Raw genomic sequence first — 15,749 nt, forward strand, 5'->3', positions numbered from 1 at the left:
TCTGGCTGTATATAGGGAGGAGTCAACTGAGAAGTTGTGTGCAATTAGAGCCAAGGCATTCAGCTTCCTTGCAAATGGACATAACGTTCAACCAGAGCTTAACCAACCGACGGGACCCCTTTTATCCAAAACGCCTCTGTGTCCTAGAACTAGAGCCAACTCATCCATCCCCAGACCATTGTTACAGCCACAGCCCCTGTGTCCAAATGTATTCGGGACAGCCTACCACGGCTGTGATGCCCGACCTCATATGGTATCTGCTAGCAAGGTACCTATGTCTGACCCCAGCTCTCTTGTCCAAGTGAAGGAACACATGGGAGGGTACGCTCCTCCACAAACTGGAGAATCAGCAACCGAGCTATCGCTCAGTCCACATGAGGCTGCTGCACAGATACCAAATCAGAGTAGCGACACCTTTGCAACAGGCTCAACACCCCAGATGAGTGTTAAACCCGTCAGCAAGAACAGTGATCTGCTGAAACCAGGACCCGGTTCATCTTCAATGTCTATGAGTAAACAGGACAAAGGTCTGTGTGATAATAGGGATAGCAAGAAGGGGAAGATCAAAAAGTCCAATCGAGAAAGGAAGCAACCTTACCCACAGCCCGGTGAACGACCCAGAGAGTGGGAAGCTTCGATAAAGTGGACTAAAGTCTGTTTTTCAGTGAAGAGGAAATCATACCAGGCGAAACTCATAAGAGCCTTCCAGGTGGTGAAAAGTGTCGGACACCCTATGCTTACACTCAATTCCGAATGGGGTCTGAGTTGTTACTACAAGCTAGCTGTCTCCTACACCACGGATCAGCCACTGGAGATGGCAGCGGCCTGTCTACCCGAACTGCGGCAAGCCGTAGACATCATCCACAGCGAACAGTTTCAGAAGCTGCGCGAACTACCGCTCGGGTGTCAGATGCTACTATACGCTGTGCTCAACTGTCACATCAATTGGGTTGACCACAACCACAAGCAGATACTCCTCATACCTGGACAACCCAGCTCCCGCGCCCCTAATCAGGATGGAGACTTGAGGTGCTCGAGATGTCTGAAGAATCAGACCTTCCACTCTTCTGAGGTGAAAGGCAACCCGAGAAACATAGATGTGGAATTTGACTTCGAACAGATGAGGTTTGGGTCATCGTGCTGCGCTGCGCCCATGATAAACGTACCCCTCAGCACCAACGACGTCAACACTTGTACCTTTACCGAAATGAAACAGATGTACACCTCCTGTATGACATGCAAGCAGCCAATCTTTTCCGAAGTACTAGTGGATATGGAAACACTCTACTCGCGCTGTGTGGTCTGCACCCCTGACCCTATACGACACATCTGAATAGACACTCTGGATCCCAACAAGACTGAGGAGGCTATGACTGAAGATGGCTCAGCTATTGTTCACCAAGCGGACGTCACCAATAAGGACAAAGTTATGACCGAAGCAACCTCAGGCATAGTGCACCATGGGGACGTGGACCTGTTCAGAGCGGTACACTCTATACCCTTTGCTAGATTGAAATATATAATGTGCACACACTACGGAGCTAATAACTTTGACACTGAGTGGCGGAGAGTCCGAGGTGATCGGCGACGCTCGGTCAGCGGCAACAAAAATCTCTACCTGTACCTAAGCATAACCAATAGGCTAGACAGAAGAGAAGGAGCCATCCGAGATATTATGGGAGTGTACAGGGATATCACCACAACGGAATCCGAGTGTAAAGACAGAGTTGAGACCTTGGCTCAGGATCGGACACCGCCCCTAGTAGAGCATGTGGACCCTTGCACGTTTGATAATACAATGATCGAAGCAGCAGAGAGTGTCATGGGACTGGAGGAACCTGAGGATATGAGAGAGTATCTGGAGACTTTCAAATGTAATACCACTCGTAGCTGCTTGCTTGAACTTGGTGAAATGACTTCTTACGGGTGTGAGGAGTATTCAGATGAGGAATGGGATCACGAGGAACGCGACTTTTGTTTGAACAACGAGGATCTGAGGTCCATGTCTGAGCCAGCCCAAGGCAAAGTGGATCAAGACAGTAAGGGAGGGTACCAGGCTATATTGGAAGACTTGACTGTTGAAAAGCCAAAAGCTGTAATTGACCAGGACTGACTGTTCATTGCTTTGTGTGCATTTGGTGATTGTTTCTACTATAGACTGAGGACTGACTGTTTATTGGTTTGTGTGCATTTGGTGATTGTTATACTATAGACTGTCTTGCATCTTTGTGTTTTGCTTGTACCACAGAAATAAATAAAAGCTTTGTGTTAGACACAATTCTGTCTCCTTGTCTTCTTCACTGTCTCCTGTCTGTTCCACACCACAGTGCCATGCACCATGCCTCTCTAGCTCAGGGCATATGACCATGGGACCCTGTCAGAGAGGCGACTGGAGCTGTACGTGGCATATGACCGTAAGGTTCGAGGAGGTACATCTTATAAGTCGTGTAGAGTACACCTGGGTGCACATGTCTGATATAGAGAAGAGAATGCCTATATCTGAAAGTCTGACGGAGCCCGGTCTCGATGGTTTATTTCGCATACCCGTAGAGTCGCATGTGATCCCTAGTACGAGGTATATTGTTCTCCGGGCTGTATACACACACTGCGGAGACAGCTACGGACTCGTTACAGCCAAACATTTTACCAACACGTACACCGATACCAAGGGCCACAAAGTGAAAAGGATCAGCGTTTTAGCAAGAGCGCCCTTGGCCTGGGTGAAGATCAACACACACAATGATACGTCAGTGCCCCACCTGACCTACCCTTACACAGGAGACATGGTGTGTGGACACCAACCCGAGGTTATCGTCTCAAGGATATACGCCAACATGAGCCGTTACGTGCACAACACCTTATTCTTTACCTCCTACACCCCGGACTCTGGCGAAAGAGATCGTTTAGCCTCAGAATTGGTAAGCGAGACATTGTCTATACTAGCGGCCCCGCTTGCATTCAAGGCTGTACACGAACAGAGCAGGCTAACACTGGAACGGTTGCAGTGTCCGAGAGACCGTGACATTCTCACGATACCCGATCCACACAAAGCGCTTTGGGGGACGTGTGTATTGTGGCAGCTAGACTCTGAACTAGGGACCCTCTCACGTGCAACTGTTAACCAACAGACAGACCTAGCGCCAGTCCCATCTGCCGCTCGGTGGTTGAACGTAAGGCTCACGTGCACAGGTTTAGAGGTGACTAGATGTTCAGAGGAAAGTGCTACCAAAGACAATATACAGGCTCCCTACTGGGCAGTCGTACTCACGGCCCTGTGTTGTGGAGCACTGGACCGTTGGTCACAGGAGCTAGACAAACAGTCAAGGGCCTTGAGAGTCGACGTTAGTCTACTCCTAAGTGAAGGAGAGAAGAACGAGCTGTGTCAACGCTGTGGGTACGCTTATCGAATATCGCCCATGGTGTGTGAGTCAAGACCCAAGAGAGTGTCAGCTGTGTTACAGATAGACAATTTGCTCCTGGGTGGCATCTGCACAACTCTGTGTGCTACCGTCACCCGACATAACCGAGATGGATCAATTGAGGCTGGCTCGGACAAACAAGCCCGTTACCAGGCAGAACGAGAACAGAGATATTGTCTCAATCACCGAAGGGTCTACAGAGCAAGCTGTGAGGAACAATGGGAACTGGACAAGTGGAAGGGAGAGTACGAGTGGAGAGAAGGAGAAGAGGTCGACCAAAGGCAAGGAGAAGAAGACGTCGTCACATCAGCATCAGCGTCACGAATCACCCCCGGGTGTGAACGAAGAGCAAAGCAGATTGCATCGTGGTGGGAAGATGAAGAAATGTGCTACTGGGGTCAGGAAACAGACAAAGGAGGTAACAGAGCAGACCATCGACAAAAATACAGTTCTGGGACAATCTCGTCAACATACACGAGACGAGAAGAACAAAAAGACAAATGTAGAAAGAAGCAAAAGAGCACCAGGAAAAATCACAAAGAAGACTCTGACCCTGGCTGGTGGTCATGGCAGAAGGACTGTCGACAGAGACAAAGTGAGAGACTCGGGTACTACACGCACGGAGAAAGGGTCCGTAAACACAGGTTCTGGGAACTCTACCTGTCAGGATCACACCACAGAGGCGTCGAACACAGTAGATACTCCACCTCGATTGGACTTTGGCAGAGATTCTCATGCAAAGTTGTTGAGTATCATATCAAAACTCTTCCCTTTGGACATTACGGAGGAGCCCTCAACATCTAGTACAGAGCCTGCCATCACCACAAACCCGGGCAAAGGATCTCCCTCACCTAGCAGCCTCAATGAGACCTTAGTGGCAGTAGAGGCACTGGGGAATAATTTCGAAGAGCTGGCTAAGTGGTTCCAACTATTTGAGAGCACAGACGCTAGGGATGTAATAGGATTCGATTTAGCTATGGAGCTGTGCGGCTGTTACGATATCATCATCCGTAGACTGGGGAATGGTGTAAGGGATATATTTGGACAGACAATGTTTATACAAGGCCCACAACATGTCAAAGCAGCAGACCAAGCGCTGCAGTACATTGCGGACTTTGTAAAGGGAGATGTTACCCGCGATTTGAAACCTGTCTTAGAAGAGCTGCTTTGCCAATCCGATAATACCATAGACTTGAAAACTAAGAACATACGGACCGCTTTTGAGAAATTGTCCACTGACAGAGGGAACATATCTTCGGCTCCTCACATTGGCGAGTGTCTTAAGGTTCAATGGGGTCTTGTAGTCCAGATAGTGTGTGCTCTCGTCGCAATTATCCAGACCGCCACTAACCGGCTTTTACTTGAGAGCACAGGACATCAAAAGGATCTCACCTTCGCTAGGCAGGAAAATGTCCGATTGCAATCCGAGTGCAACAAGGCCAGGGAAGACATTGAAAAACTACAGCGTGAGCTGTCTATCATGCTACAAAGTGCTACAACTGAAGGACTATACAAAGATGAAATCAAGAGGACATCGCTGGAGAATAACAATCGCATCAGTGAACTACAAGAGTTGTACGGCAAAGAGCAGAGTCTAGTGGAAACCCTAAACAGTGAAATAGTCAGGATCGTAAGTGAACAGGAGGACGAGAGGTCCTCTTGGAGCGCGAAAGTAGAGCGATTAGTCAATCAGGTCGAAAAAACAGATTCCACAATCGACATGATGCAGAGAGACCATCTAAAAGACAAGGATGCCCTTCAACAGCAGATAGATACTCTGGAAATGGATAAGGACACCTTGTCACGGAATGAGGCAAATCTAAAGACTCGTATAAAAGAAACCGAGATTAGGCACAAACAAGACCTACGTGACGCACACCTCGCAACAGATCAGCTAGAGGAAGGTCTATGTCAGCAGAAAGTAAAAAATAAAGAGCTTACTGACACCATTCGCAAATGTACTGTCAGCAACCTGGAGCTCAGTCAGACCCTGGCCACACTGGATAAGGAACTAGAGACCAGGAACAAGCAATTGCACATGTATAAAAATACATTGCATTCACTGGATCAGTTGTTTCATGTTCAAATGGCCAATTGCGACCATAGCACTGTGGTATGTAGGATAAGATGTCAGCAAGCAGCCTCGATTGAAAGGATCCGCAAGGTTCTTAAAGGAACAGTTATCCAGGTAATTAAGGAGCAGGGTGATGACGATCACAGCGATCAAGAGGATATGGACACTGCGGCCGATACCGGTCAGCTATTCAAAGATTATGAGCAGGAGATACACGACATCATACAAAGTCGGAGTTCGGAACATCGACCCATGGATGTGAGCGGTTGTAGTTATACAAGACAAAGAGCCATCAAAACCCCAGTAAAACGCAGGTCATGTACATTTCCCGTATTGAATAGGAGCTCAGATGACCACCCTGTGTGTAAGAAGCAAGAGTGCACGAGTGGAGTAAAACACGAAGCGAACCCGGAATACACAGTGAAACCAGAGAAGCAAGAAGAGCCTAATCTTCCAGTGAAGATCGAGTCCCAATATACCCCCCATAACAACATTGTTGACTGTTGTCAACTAAAAAGACAGGAGAATGGTAACCCCTCTGTTGTTAACGACTGTATCAGTAAGCACAGTAATGTCTACATGTTTGACATAGAACTCGGTGAAAATGAAACTCCTGTTAGGAGACATATTCCACACTACTTAGCACACCCCCTGATAGACAAAGATCTAAAGCTCATCAATTTAGGATATGACAAGCCTATTGACACTCTATTGAGTGTGTTACAAGTATCTGAAGAGGTGTCTGAAAATGTAGTCAAGGCCCTGTCAGAATATAACCAAAGCACCTGTCATTGCTCACAGATGGCACAACTCTCTCAGACACTGGGATGTAGGCTTTTTATTTGTTGGGCCCCAGGGGATGAACATGAGATATATGGAGTTAAAGACAATAGCACTTGTGTGTACACCATCATAGTATACAGAGAGAACAGGGCCAAATTTTACTACCTGCTTGCTGTCAAAAGTGAAGGCTTTTACACATACAACCTTGCAAGGCTACCTTTCACATCACAGTTCCAGGTAAACAAGCAGGCCTTTGTACACATGTCCGATGGTTCTTGTCAAGGTCCAGGCCTTTCCAACCCAACACATAGTGTAGATACTATTGAAACTAGTCACATTGTACTACAAGGTGAGTTATAGTTGGATAGTGTTCATCAAAGTCCTTACTCAACATTACAACAAAGTGGTTGACAGAAGTAGTTTATTTGTACAAGGTAATCCATGTCATATACAAATGTTTTTATTTTTCAAAGTTATTCAAGTACAATACAACAGTTTATTCTTTACAAGGTAATATATACAAAAAACATTACATTATATGTTGACAGGGTCATAGAATGTTATATGGAATATGTTGTCTTTTGCAATGGTACATGACACAATAAAAGCATTTCATTGCACAATTACAAGCCTTGCCAATAGGGTCATTATGGGTACATGTCATTTACACTACTGTATACAGTTTGCTGAGTTTCGTAAAGGATGTAGAGCATTCAGAACAGGTGCTACAGCATCTGCATGTTACATGGCCACAGTCTCCAACCCAGTCCTTCTTACTAGAACATGCATGACATGTAAATACAAAGTCTGGTACTCCTATAAGGGGTCTGTCACAGGTGGACTGTTTTCTGCACATTGGGCACTGAAGGACACCATCTTTCTTGATACGTCTTATACACTGTAGACACATGATGTGTCCACATGTAAGGTAGCGGTTTGACATTTCCAAACAGCAGAGACAGGAAAACGGGGTTCGGTATATGTCGTCCAAATCATCATTGTCATCAGGCGCTATAAGGATAGAAACATACGTTATACAACTCAAGTGTACAGAAAGTGAAGTGTACAGAAACGTCCATTGCAGGGTATAGTTACAATAGCTATGTACAATGATCTGCTTACCTGTAAGCACAACGTTTTGGTCTGATTCAATTTCCACCATACATGTATCTTTAGACACATAATGTGGAGATACACACTGGACATTTGAAACAAATCGACCATCTGACTCCATAACGGTGTTTAGGCGTGCCCATTGATCACTGTAGTACAGGGCAAGTGGTATACTCTCGGACAGAGAGTCCCCTGAGATGGTGTTAGTACGACTGGTTGGCTGTGGTGGCAGATGTACCGACTTGCGAAGAGGCATTGTGTAGGGTCTGTGTCTCAGTACTCTGCCTTTTGTTTTTATTGTGATGTATTTCATGTTGTGGTAGAACGTGTCGACGTTGGTGTCCTGACAGATGTTATCAGTGTGGGGGACCATGTCTGCATATATTAGCATCATATTGTGGTCAATCAGCGCTGTACAAGGAGCCATTGCCGACAGTGCTATGTTGGAATCCCAGACGTTGGAGCATCTAATCCCGTATGTCTTCATCAAGTCGTATATCCTCTGGGGTTGTTGACATTGCACTGTTATCATCTTGGTTGATGACCCAGTCAGTACAACAGTGACACAGTGCGGTTCCTATGGGTCACACATACAAACAATTGTTAACAAAGGCCTAAACAGAGACATTTCACGTTTAAAGTAATTAGAAGGTTTAGGAACTTACATGTTGACAGTGCAGCTTCATGTTCGTCAACTTGTCCGCCACGGTCGATCCCTTCCGTATCGTCCAGTCGTACCCTTTCACTAATGCCACTGTGTTACTCAAATGTTTGTAGAAACTGAGTCCTGGCCTACTGTCAGTATGGGTGACACTGTAGGTGTTACTAACAACACCCAACGCATTTTTGTTTCCCAACAACGTATCCACATTTCCACACTCCATCACATTGACATTCGGTTCAACCCAGAGATTTTGCATCAAACGTACTAACTGGGTTATGTAGTTGGTAGTCCCTTTGGGTTCAATCTCAATGCAGATAACTGTCAAATGTCTAGTATCGTTGTATGTCCACCTGTTCATATACCACTTTGTGATGTTATCCGTGATAAAGTTGATGTGGTCCAGTGGGGTACAACACCAGCGGATGACTATGGTAAGGTACAACATGGTGCTGAGTAGTAGACAAGCCAGAAAATAATGGCTCAACAGAGTAGCTGAGGCACTTCTTATAGGGAGAGCCCCATGGTCCCAACATGGGATCATTATTTCACCCAATGGTGAGGCTCCAAAGTTGTAGCAGTGAGTGGGTGCTCACTCATCACATCACAGCTTAGGCCTCCGACCAAATGCACCTGTATATGAGAGTACAGGCATCCAACCGAGTCTAACCTATCCAGTCAATGTTAGATATCTATACTTTTTTGTTATCCAATAACACACAGCCCACCCGAATAACGCTGACTCCTCCGACCAAATGCACCTGTTTATGAGAGCACAGGCATCCAACCGAGTCTAACCGATCCAGTCAATGTTAGAGATCTACACTTTTTTGTTGTCCAATAACACACAGCCCACCCGAATAACGTTGACTCCTCCGACCAAATGCACCTGTATATGAGAACACAGGCATCCACCCGAGTCTAACCTATCCAGCCAATGTTAGAGATCTATGTTTTTTGTTATCCACTGACACACAGCCCACCCGAATAAGGCTGACTCCTCCGACCAAATGCACCTGTATATGAGAGCACAGGCATCCAACCGAGTCTAACCTATCCAGCCAATGTTAGAGATCTATGCTTTTTGTTATCCACTGACACACAGCCCACCCGAATAACGCTGACTCCTCCGACCAAATGCACCTGTATATGAGAGCACAGGCATCCAACCGAGTCTAATCTATCCAGTCATTGAATTACTATATTTATGTAGTGGTAATACACAGACATATGGTCAGAATGTTGATATGAATGGTGATAATCCACCACTTTGAAAGGACAGAATTGTCATCACCACCTGAAGCTATTGTCAGACCTAGAACTGAGATTAAAATTTCAACGTATACTCAATTGTGACAATTGCAAGTAGGTGACCACTTACCTTTGCTATTATAAAAGTTGGAAATGTTACATCCTAGAGTACCAAGGTATTGTGACCTAACACTATGTGTGGCCTGTGCCTCTGACGCGACAGGTTCGGAGGCTCATCTGAAGAAGGAAAAGTGGTACTGGTGAACCCCTGTACACATAACCAGGCCTCTATCATATATATAGAGGCACGAGGACAGTCTCTCAAGTAAGGAGGACCAGCCATGTCGGGTACTATAAGCAATGTTCCTAATAACAGTACTTTGTACCACTCAGACAAGAGCCTCCCTGACACAGACCTGTGCATATGGAGCTTTGCTATGGTCCTAATAATGGTTGTGCTGTCACTTATCCTTTGCTTGTGTTACATATATGTGCTATGGGCAAGGAAGACAAGATACATCAGACTGCCTTTGATTTCGGTGTGATTCTATTTAATGTGCATGTGATGTTACTCAGTTGACCTGCTAATAAACAGACACAAATGTGGTTTTGTGGTAGTGTTCTTTATTGGTGGTCCGAACAAACAATACATCAAGTATACAATGAATATGATATGTGTTGAAATAGTGATGGTTACACAGCTGAAGTGTGTTCATGGAGATAGCCTAATGTCACATTTCAGAAGGGCTACACATCCTCTTTCACTCTAGCCGGGTCCCGGTGTCACACGACCATCCCGATCTGTTCTGGTTCTATTCAGATGTACAGGGATGAGTAAGAAACAGAGAGTAAACCACACTTGTATGTGTCAGGTGAAGCAAGGCAAGAGGCTATATATGGCCCGGAGATATAGTTACCTTTGACCACAACTGGAATCACAGAGGAGTCTGTAGCTTCCACGACATTGCCTTCACACTGGCCGTTCCCATCGCATCTTACCTCATCACAGTAGCACGTTGTGGGGACATACACGGTGTCATACTGCAGCGAATGTACACGCGAACATGGTGTGTAAATAGGGGACGATGCCCGTTTGCTACAGGTCTTGTGAGTTATCAGCAGTGCTAAACCAAAAACAATCATCAACGGAGCCGCTATTAAGGAGATATTGAGCCAATCGTCCTTGTTGTCAATCCACCAGTAACCACTGTAGTACTCGTCATGGTTGAACATTGTGAAGGTGAGAGTGTCCGAACACTGGATGTACTCTACTGTCTTGTCTTATGCTATACACAGGTCATTACCTAGAGGTACAGTGTGCGTGTTGGTAAATGTCTTTCCTTTAACACTTGTTTCCTGTGTATCATCAACATGAAATGTGGTTATATTTGTATAGCACAATGAACATACACAATAACCAAGCACTATTAGTACATAAGGCAGGTATGGGGTTTATTTCACGTATACAAAAGATGGGTTACATATATATTGGCATGACAAAGATAACACCTTTCAGTGCTGCGGAGAGCCGTACAATCGGTTATCACCGGGCATCATTTTGGGTTCGGGGACACTCTGGTTCTTTGCCTCTTTTCAGTTGACGCCGAGGTTAGTTCCACGACAAGGTCCATTTGCTCTATATGTGTCAGGATCAGAGTCATCACATAGACTGCTTGGTCAAATTGCCTAGAGTAAATCTCATCTGCTAGGCAGTAAATATCTTTCATCTCAATGACACCATAGGGAATATGATTGTACCCCTTGACAATCTCCCATGACAGCAACAGTTTCACTCTCTTCACATCAGCGTGGCTGAGGTTGGCCAGTGTGTTTTCCAATATTGAACGTAGGTTCGAAGGACGATACTTATCAAGCTTAGCCAGCCCTTCAAGGCCGTGCGCTTCGATGTCAGTGATTCTGAAGTCACTATGGTGCTTTCCGAGTGTGTCCACGATAAGAGTCCAGGCAACCTCCCTGCCGAAGTAGGAGTACATTATATTGATCAGAGTCTCGGGGTATTTCACATAGGCGTCTGACCTCTGCCTCTTAAGCATCATTCGTAGTGTTTCTCTTAGTCTACTGTCTAGTGGCATGTTTTTGTGGTCTTGTATTGCTGCCACGAGCTTCTGGAAGACGTCTTTGTTTCTCATTAGGTAGTTGGCCATCTTGAATTTATTTGTCAGCTCCATTTTCTGACTCTACTCTGGTCTCTCTCTGATCTGTGGACATTTGTAAGTGTATGTGCCCTTTGTGACTGTATGTTTATATATCCTTTCACCAAGGGCTATCAGATGGAGAATACATTAAGGATCACGGCCCGTATCTCCAACTGAGCCTGAAACATCCTACCCACGATGTGTCTATGTGATCTGTAACGTCCGATCGGCTGATTCATCAACCATGTCTAAGACATCCGATCGGGTCAACTCACCGAAGTGTCTCAGCACTCTGACCGGGGTTACCATGTTCAACCGTGGCTGATGTCTCCAACCAGAACAATCTAGTCAGAGTAGATAAAAGTCTACACATCCCAAAGATAGTTTCTATTTAACAGTGTGCACATCTCAACATAGGTTCCTACACAATAGCCACATCTGAAAGTCATGGCTGTACAGTCCTATCTGACAGAATGGGACCAATGTTGTCACAGTGACAACTTCAAGCATGTCACCTTGGATAGGTTTCTAGCCATCCCACACAGAGAGCTGATGGATGACTACGGAGCATCTTTTGCTACACAACATCGGAACCTGTGCAAAACGCTACGAAAGGTGTTGACGAAGAAACTATTGGTAGATCGGAGGCAATGTACTCCATCTACCCCAAGGAAAAGACGACCCTTGGAAATCGACAACTTATCGTGCAAGATAAAGAGCCTATCAATAAGGGATCGAGTGGGGGTCAAGAACAAAAGTTTCAACGGTTCTCCCCGTAGCACAGCCCTAAGTGTCTCTAACTGCAAGACACGAGTATCGGTCAAGGATCGACTGGGTGCCCCTGTGAGAGCAAGGAAAGGGAGACCAGAGGGCCGATTCTGGTTGAGAACGGTGCACAGGATGCGTAACGGGAACTCAGAGTCTCCAGATACAAACAGGTCCACCCCTAGAAACCGCAGCTATCGAGCCAAAGGATATCGAGAGGATTTAAGCAGAATTGACTACCCTGGGTCCGGAGCTACCTCTTTCAAGAACACTTACAAATGTCGCCGCACTCTGGTGTATGTGTGAACTTGTCCTTGTGCTGTGATGTTACAATAAAAATGCATAGTCTAACTCTTTGTCAATGTCCGGACTTTATTTTTTTGTAATAATGATACATCAACACAATAAACATCATCCCAGGTATACCAAATAGCAATTAGTTTCAAAAAGAGACAAAAGTGATATTATTGTTGGAATACAGAACTTTGCATGTATATGACAACAAATGCCTATTCATAAATGCCTATTACCAATAAAGACAGTCCATCCCTAGGTTGTTGCTTTGTGGATAATAGCTATAGCTCTAACAGACGTTTAATAGGCTGAATACGTTCAATTGTCATCAGCCATCAACATGAGCAACATTTGATTCAGGTAAAGAGGGTACCCGGTGTTCTGTTGTTCTGTCTCAGGTGACATTCGCCAGGCGTAACCGTTCTCGGTCCACACCATCGTCCACATGGGATGTATAGTCTGGGGCTGGAAACTGTGGGCCTGGACTCCATCCTGGACTCCCTCTTGCCAGTGGTGTTTGTAGAAGCACTTTGAGCCGAAGTGGCAAGTACCAGGACCTCGATCATAGTATCGACACGGTTTACTCGCGAGGAAATCTTTGTACCTCTGTATCAGTTTCAGCTTGTCCTCTTCATCTTCGACCCAGTGATCACTCGGGATGAAGAAGTGCGATCTAGTTCGGCACTCCGGGCACATTTTAACGGTTTTGATATCGTGACATTTCACCGTTCTCCACGTGCGGATACACTCCAGGCAATAACAGTGGCTACAGTTGGGCAGAATTCCGAATCGGCGCTCCCTCGGATTGTCCTTTTCAAGCACCACCTCCAAACAGACACCACACACCATGTCGCTACTGCGCTGGGTGGCAACGGTGGGACCAGCGGCAGCCTCGATACTTAAAGTATTGTACTCTGTGTTCTGTCTCTCCAACGGTATCACCTCACTCGTACAGGCCATCGCATGTGGTCTCGTGGATGCTGCTGCTGCCATTGCAGTCTGTGGTGATTAGCCTCGCTGAGGTGGTCGGCACCACTGTTAGTGTTCTTAAAGAATAATATCCTCCAAACACGGACCGTGTCTCCAACCATGCTAACTCAGGGACTGCTATTGTAGACTGTTTGATATTACATAAAACAATGACCATTTATTCAACCAGGTTAGCCCAGGGAGTGATATTGAACAATCCCAGGGAGTGATATTGTACAATGTTTGCTATTACATTCAGTGCCTTGTAGAGGCTGTGTTGTGTCATAAAGGTATATGACGGTCCTTACACACTCCAGTACTAAGTACCTGCACTATGCTTACATGTTCTACACACACAGTCAATAGTCCTGGTACGTAAGGCATATAATAGTCAAACCACACTCCATTACTAAGCACCTGTACTATGGGTAAATGTTCCATCCACACTGGGTAAATGTTCCACCCACACACTCAATAATCCTCATCACTGTTATTGTTTCAGACACTCTATGACTAAGGACCGGTACTGTGGTTTCATGGTCTACACACACAGACTCAATACTCCTCCTCACTGTCAACGTTTGAGTCATAACACCCTTCTGTAGACAGATTCTTTGGTTTCGGCTTAGTACCTGGACCCCTCATGGGCTTCGTATGGGAGGATTCACTAGCTTGGTGCTCAGTCAGAGCTGGATTTAACTGTTTGGTGGTCCATTGCAAAGCGAGGCGTTGTTCTTGTGGATTGGTACAGTCAACCTCTCCATTATACTGCCGGACATGCTGCTGTGGCCGAGCTTGACGATGTTGCTGCTGGGGATACAGATGATTCTCTAGAGGTTGAGGTGAATGCTGCGGCTGGGGAAGGTACTGAGGGAACCCATTCGTGAATCTTCCTTCTTGGCTAGGTGGAGCTGAGGGGAGGGTTGTAGACACTGTAGACAAGAGCCAGCTCCTGGGTATATCGCCTAAGGGAAATGTTTTTGTCTTGGGTTCACACAGACCCATGCGGATCATGCGGTTACTCATCATACCCTGCTGGTTGTATGTCGTCGGGCCAGCTGAAGTGATACAGTAACGAAACAACAGATATATGTAGTATCTGGATAATTTGCCAGGCTCAGATAATATCGAATCAGGGATAGGTGCTCCGCTGCGCGCAGTGCTACAGCATTCCATGTGATGGAGAGATTCCACATCACCTCTGGGTATATACAAGGTATCGGCTCTCTTCCACATATCTCTCAAGACCTGCAATGTCATCTGGAGAGTTTCTCCACTCTTCAACCCACTGTCTTGGAACAGACCCGTAGCTGGCGCTCCTGCCACGATCAGGCACTCAAACAGTGACACGGAAGCGTGTTCAGAGAACACGATCTCTCTACGAACCGAACAGTTCATCTCCTATTTACTACACCTGATATATTACAGATCAATAGCCTATGTCATTGATGTCAGGACTATCGAAAGGAAATGGACCAGTTAAGGAACCAAACCATAAGCAATGCCGAAAGGTTGATAGGACTGGTAGAGCGTTACAATTTGTTTCACGTTAAGACCTTGTGTTATAACGATGTTCAAAGCGTGCTGGTGTGGCTTGGGGTAAAACCTGAACAATTCACCTTCAGACAGAACGAGGACACGGTAACAGTTCTCAACAATGTTATCACAGAGCATAGTCTCACAACTGTCGGAGTGGTGAGCATCTCAGACGAACCTCAGCTAAAGGGTAAGGATCGCGTAGTGGTATACATAAAACGCCACTCGGCACCAGCGACCATGAGCTGTAAATACGACTCAATCGTATTGTTCAGGGTGATAAAATGCAGTGTGAGTGCCCCTTACTCTCCGAGGATTACCAGTTTGATGAGGGAAACACGGACCTCAGTCCAAAAACGCAGGACGCCCATATTCCCGACGTTTGCGAGTGCTACACTTGAGGACATCGAAGCAATGCCTCAGCAGGACCATCCAGTGATAGATGGCTGCTCGACTATGAGCTACAAGACAACTACACCTAGGACGGCCAAAGTGACCATAGACAAATTTGGGCGAATATACAAGCCTCTAAGCCCTACCGCAAACGCACATCACTGGAGCATCTACGCTAACATATCAGGGCCGAGGGGGTCGAAATGTGGCTTCGACATAGAAGACCTGGTATCCAGACCGGACATGGTGCTAGGTCGAGGAGGCTTTGGGGTGACGGTTCAAGTTAACGATCACCTAGTTGCAAAGACCAACCTTTTTCCTGAAATGGTGGACTG

General features: G+C 46.0%; 1 protein-coding gene across 2 annotated transcripts; it reads right to left on the minus strand.

The window, feature by feature from the left end:
* Positions 1 to 6,472: 6,472 nt before the first annotated feature.
* LOC118952224 lies at positions 6,473 to 9,228 on the minus strand. 2 transcript variants are annotated; one of them, XM_036973890.1, is made up of 3 exons: positions 8,055 to 9,223; positions 7,399 to 7,966; positions 6,473 to 7,287 (listed from the first exon to the last, which is right to left on the minus strand). In XM_036973890.1, exons 1-3 carry the CDS (start codon positions 8,592 to 8,594, stop codon positions 6,941 to 6,943), a joined length of 1,455 nt encoding a protein of 484 aa, XP_036829785.1. In that variant the 5' UTR covers positions 8,595 to 9,223; the 3' UTR covers positions 6,473 to 6,940. The 2 variants fall into 2 exon arrangements, with proteins under 2 accessions (XP_036829785.1, XP_036829784.1); XM_036973889.1 differs by having other exon boundaries at positions 6,473 to 7,966; positions 8,055 to 9,228.
* Positions 9,229 to 15,749: the final 6,521 nt, after the last annotated feature.

Source organism: Oncorhynchus mykiss, unplaced genomic scaffold, assembly GCF_013265735.2.
Source record: "Oncorhynchus mykiss isolate Arlee unplaced genomic scaffold, USDA_OmykA_1.1 un_scaffold_349, whole genome shotgun sequence".
Lineage (NCBI taxonomy): Eukaryota > Metazoa > Chordata > Actinopteri > Salmoniformes > Salmonidae > Oncorhynchus > Oncorhynchus mykiss.

Bases quoted from the DNA above. Each gene is read 5' to 3' on its own strand.
- LOC118952224 (XM_036973889.1), bottom strand. From the start codon at position 8,594: ATGATCCCATGTTGGGACCATGGGGCTCTCCCTATAAGAAGTGCCTCA. The intron at 7,967-8,054 runs GTAAGTTCCTAA...TGTGACCCATAG, and splicing joins TGAAGCTGCACTGTCAACAT to GAACCGCACTGTGTCACTGT.